Source organism: Xyrauchen texanus, chromosome 34 (genome assembly GCF_025860055.1).
Source record: "Xyrauchen texanus isolate HMW12.3.18 chromosome 34, RBS_HiC_50CHRs, whole genome shotgun sequence".
Taxonomy (NCBI): Eukaryota; Metazoa; Chordata; class Actinopteri; order Cypriniformes; family Catostomidae; genus Xyrauchen; species Xyrauchen texanus.
Genome location: NC_068309.1, coordinates 2,017,274 through 2,023,273, shown reverse-complemented (window position 1 = coordinate 2,023,273; position 6,000 = coordinate 2,017,274). Strand labels below are relative to the sequence as shown.

Sequence of the window (6,000 nt, the reverse complement as noted above, 5' to 3'; positions counted from 1 at the left end):
ACACACACAGAGATACACACACACACACACACACACACACACACACACACAGATACTCACACAAACACAGAGATACTCACAAACAAATACACACACACACACACAGATACTCACACAAACACAGAGATACTCACAAACAAATACACACACACACAGAGATACTCACACAAACAGATACTCATACTCATACACACACACACACACATACACACACACACACACACACACACAGAGAGAGAGTCTCTACACTGGCTAAATGAAAACAATCTCCTCTCCACACACTTGAGTGTTTCTCTCACACTCGCAGGACAAACTGCTAAACAACGTTCATTAAACTAAAGATCTTGGAAATGTTTTACTGATTAAAATCTGTTTACTTGGCGTTCAGACGTTAAACGGTTGGTGAAATATATAACGCCGAGAGATCTGCTCCATGTTCAGCTTTAAGAGCGAGCGGTGAAATACAGCCGTTATTATCCACACTGACTCACGACTAAAAAATGTGTGTGTGAATGTACATGCCTGAAAAACACTTTATATGTGTGTGTTTCCACTGCAGAGTTGTGTTTGTAGAAGTGTGTCTAAATGTGTATCATTTTGAGTTTATCCTATGTGTGTGTGTGTGTGTGTGTGTGTGTGTGTGTGTTGCACTCCTACAAAGACGGAAAATTAAACTAGCCATGCAGGGGAATGTACGCCACTGCAGAGCCCAGTGTGGAATTCTGGGATATGTGAGGAGACGCCCCATCACCCCCTCCTCCTTCATTCCCGCCAGCGGAGAAGCCACATAAGGAAGGAAATAGGTCACGTTCAAATCAAACACAAACAAACCAACTTGCAAATCTCTGTTGACCAAAATGTCTTGACTACTGATACTGTGGTAAAACCACTCAACATCTTTTCTCCTTTGACTGATGAGAAGACTTCAAATCCTTTTTATTAGACGATACAGTTGACGAATTCCAGTGTGTTCTCCAATTAAACCAATGAAATGTTTATGAGCCCAAAAACCATTGAAACGTACAGAATATGCTAGCCAGAAAACATCAGCAGCAGTAATCAGCTGCTGCAGGGGAAAACGTTCTGGATCAGCTTTCATTCTCAGCACACGCCGTGATTATTATACATCTTCACCTAAATTCCTACACACACACGCACGTAAAAACACACTCACACCTGTAAACGCGCGCGCCCACACCTGTAAACGCGCGCATGTAAACACACACCCACACCTGTAAACGTGCGAATGTAAACACACACCCACACCTGTAAACGCGAGTGCCCACCCACACCTATAAACGCGCGCGCCCACACCTGTAAACGCGCAAATGTAAACACACACCCACCACACCTGTAAACGCGAGCACCCACACCTGTAAACACACACCCACACCTTTAAACGCGTGCGACCATACCTGTAAACGCGCAAACGTAAACACACACCCACACCTGTAAACACACACCCACCCACACCTGTAAACGCGCGCGCCCACACCTGTAAACACACACCCACACCTGTAAACGCGTGCGCCCACACCTGTAAACACACACCCACACCTGTAAACGCGCGCGCCCACACCTGTAAACGCGCAAACGTAAACACACACGCACACCTGTAACAGCGTGCACCCATACCTGTAAACGCGCAAACGTAAACACACACCCACACCTGTAAACGCGAGCGCCCACCCACACCTGTAAACACACACCCACCCACACCTGTAAACGCGCGCGCCCACACCTGTAAACACACACCCACACCTGTAAACGCGTGCGCCCACACCTGTAAACGCGCAAACGTAAACACACACCCACACCTGTAAACGCGAGCGCCCACCCACACCTGTAAACGCGAGCGCCCACCCGCACCTGTAAACGTGCGCGCCCACCCGCACCTGTAAACGCGCGCGCGCATGTAAACCCACACCTGTAAACGCGCGCGCCCACCCACACCTGTAAACGCGCGCATGTAAACACACACCAACACCTGTAAACGCGAGCGCCCACCCACACCTGTAAACGCGCGCATGTAAACCCACACCCACACCTGTAAACGCGCGCGCCCACACACACCTGTAAACGCGCGCGCCCACCCACACCTGTAAACGCGAGCGCCCACCCACACCTGTAAACGCGCGCACGTAAACCCACACCTGTAAAAGCGCGCGCCCACCCACACATGTAAACACACACCCACACCTGTAAATGCGCACGCCAACACCTGTAAACACACACCCACACCTGTAAATGCGCGCGCACACATCTGTAAACACACACCCACACCTGTAAACGCGCAAATGTAAACACACACCCACCACACCTGTAAACGCGCGCGCCCACCCGCACCTGTAAACGCGTGCGCCCACCCACACCTGTAAACGCGCGCATGGAAACACACACCCACACCTGTAAACGCGCGCACCCACCCACACCTGTAAACGCGCATGCCCACCCGCACCTATAAACGTGCGCATGTAAACACACACCCACACCTGTAAACGCGCGTGCCGACCCGCACCTGTAAACGCGCGCATGTAAACACACACCCTCACCTGTAAATGCGCGCGCCCACACCTGTAAACACACACCCACACCTGTAAATGCGCGCGCCCACACCTGTAAACACACACCCACACCTGTAAACGCGCAAATGTAAACACACACCCACCCGCACCTGTAAACGCGAGCGCCCACCCGCACCTGTAAACGCGCGCATGTAAACACACACCCACACCTGTAAACGGGCGTGCCCACCCACACCTGTAAACGCGCGCATGTAAACACACACCCACACCTGTAAACGCGCGCGCCCACCCACACCTGTAAACGCGCGCATGTAAACACACACCCACACCTGTAAATGCGCGCGCCCACCCGCACCTGTAAATGCGCGCGCCCACCCGCACCTGTAAACGCGCGCATGTAAACACACACCCACACCTGTAAACGCGCGCATGTAAACACACACCCACACCTGTAAACGGGCGTGCCCACCCACACCTGTAAACGCGCGCATGTAAACACACACCCACACCTGTAAACGCGCGCATGTAAACACACACCTACACCTGTAAACGCTACGCACCACCAGCACCTGTAAATGCGCGCACCCACCAAGACCTGTAAACGCGCGCATGTAAACACACACCACGCACCTGTAAACGCTACGCCCACCCAGCACCTGTAAACGCTAGCCCACCACGACCTGTAAACGCTGCCACCACGCACCTGTAAATGCGCGCACCACCAGACCTGTAAACGCTGCCACCACGCACCTGTAAACGCTAGCCACCAAGCACCTGTAAACGCGCGCATGTAAACACACACCCACACCTGTAAACGCGCGCGCCCACCCACAGCTGTAAACGGGCGCGCCCACCCACACCTGTAAACGCGCGCAAGTAAACACACACCCACACCTGTAAATGCGAGCGCCCACCCACACCTGTAAACACACACCCACACCTGTAAACGCGCAAATGTAAACACACGTCCACCACACCTGAAAACGCGTGCGCCCACCCACACCGGTAAACACGCGCCCCCAACAACACCTATAAAGGCGCGCATGTAAACACACACCCACACCGGTAAACGTGCGTGCCCACCCACACCTTTAAAGGCGCGCATGTAAACACACACCAACACCTGTATACGCGCCCACCCACACCTGTAAACACGTGCATGTAAACACACACCCGCACCTGTAAACGCGCGCATGTAAACCCACACCTGTAAACGCGCGCGCCCACACCTGTAAACGCGCGCGCCCACACCTGTAAACGCGCGAAAGTAAACGCACACCCACACATGTAAACGCGCGCGCCCACACCTGTAAACACGCGAATGTAAACCCACACCCACACCTGTAAACGCGAGCGCCCACCCACACCTGTAAACACACACCCACACCTGTAAACGCGCAAATGTAAACACACGTCCACCACACCTGAAAACGCGTGCGCCCACCCACACCGGTAAACACGCGCCCCCAACAACACCTATAAAAGGCGCGCATGTAAACACACACCCACACCGGTAAACGCGCGTGCCCACCCACACCTGTAAAGGGGCGCATGTAAACACACGCCGACACCTGTATACGCGCCCACCCACACCTGTAAATGCGCGAAAGTAAACACACACCCACACATGTAAACGCGCGCGCCCACACCTGTAAACACGCGAATGTAAACCCACACCCACACCTGTAAACACGCGAATGTAAACACACACCCACACCTGTAAACGTGAGCGCCCACCCACACCTGCCCACACCAGTAAACGCGTGCGTGTTTTTGTGATTTACGAGGACAATTTTGTAAGTTACAGACTGGTAATTACAAGGTTATTATGCTATAAATGTGATTTATGAGGACATTTCTAGTGTCCCCATAATTCAAATCGCTTAAAAATCATACTAAACAATGTTTTATTGAAAATGTAAAAATGCAGAAGGTTTTCTGTGAGGGTTAGGTTTAGGGGTTGTGTTAGGTTTAGGGGATAGAATCTATAGTTTGTACAGTATAAAAGTCACTATGTCTATGGAAAGTCCTCATAATGATAGGTAGACCAACATGTGCGCGCACCCACACATACCTGTAAACGCGAGTGCGAACCAGCAACCTCCTGATTGCCAGTTATGTGCTTTAGCCACTACACCACCACCACTCCACTCATTCAGTTTGGTGACAAGATGCTCATCAATTATACACTTCAGCAGGAATGTTTCTTTTTTTTTTGTAAAGAGGGAAAATCATTCAGTAACAGAGTGGAAAAGAAAATGTGGAATGTTTTTGTGGAAAGATTATATTTTGGTTAAATAAATCCTTTAATGAATATTAATTCAACAGATTCTACCTTGTTGTTCAAAACCATCGAGAAGAACAAAACAAGTGAGGTGGAACAGACAGACACTTTACTTCAGAGTGTGTGTGTGTGTGTGTGTGTGTGTTTCCATGGAAATCCCCTGCAGCTCCTGCTGAAAAACACACGACCGAACGCTCGCCGGGAACGACACGTTTCTTTCAAACACAAGAATGCTGATTATTAGTGAAATCCACTCTGACTGGAACACATCGAATCTCCCAGATTCCCTTTCAAGCATGAACATAAACGGAGCTCTTTTAACTTCACATTCCCTCGTGCTTCCTTCTGACTTTACTGACAGATTAAGTTATTAAACAGTTGGACTAACTGATGCAGCTTCGAGCGATTCACCGCAGCCATTACCAGCCGTTTCATCGGCAAGCGCAGAGTCCTCGCACAACACCAGACGAGCAGATAAATATGGCCGCCATAGAGCTGTGAAGCAGAACACTCATTAGACGACAGACACGCTGCAAAAACACAAGCAGACGCTGTCAGGGGCCTCGAACAAAAGCGTTCAAATCACAGACGCTGTCCATCGACCTCTGAACTCTCATCAGTTCAAAGCTGTCCTCCACAGGAATAACCCTTTCATTTAAGACAAAGAAAACACTTAAACATGATGACTCAAATCTCTTTTCCTCACACATGATTCGTCAGCGCGCACAAACACACACACACACACACACACACACACACACACAAGCGTTCTTGTGTTCACAAACAGCTCGATGGAGCACAACATATCATTTAAAAGTACAGTCACAAAATGTAAACATCACGTGTGTTAAAATAATTGTAGTTTGATCAAATCACTTAATGCGAGGTCACATTTACCTTTGCACAGTGAAATTCCGGGGGCGAAGATGGCATTGGCGAATATTTGCAGCTTTTTACTATCGGGCCAGCCGGAGACAACAGCCTCAGACCTCGAGCCACAAGACCAATCGAGCCAATAACCCATCACCATTGCCATAAAACCACCCTTGACACGATGCCCTGGTGCCAACGTCACACAACTCGCCCATTTCAAGAGGGAAGCTCAAGCTGAGGCATCATGTTATCCAGAATATGGAGTTTATATAGAATGTAAACAGACATAAATTAGTGTTGACAAACACCGACTGTAAC

The 6,000-nt window shown here is 50.0% G+C and overlaps 2 protein-coding genes across 2 annotated transcripts in view; one reads left to right on the top strand and one right to left on the bottom strand.

The window, feature by feature from the left end:
- Positions 1-371, top strand: part of LOC127628185 (LIM domain-containing protein A-like) — an 11,927-nt gene extending 11,556 nt beyond the window's left edge. Inside the window, exon 2 of the mRNA XM_052104917.1 lies at positions 1-371. This exon is cut by the window's left edge and continues 3,833 nt beyond it. Within this exon, the coding sequence (XP_051960877.1) occupies positions 1-260 (260 nt within the window). The 3' untranslated portion in view covers positions 261-371.
- LOC127628181 (E3 ubiquitin-protein ligase UHRF2-like) overlaps positions 1-6,000 on the bottom strand; it is a 54,153-nt gene that overhangs the window by 42,041 nt on the left and 6,112 nt on the right. The gene's annotated exons all lie outside the window — the stretch shown is intronic.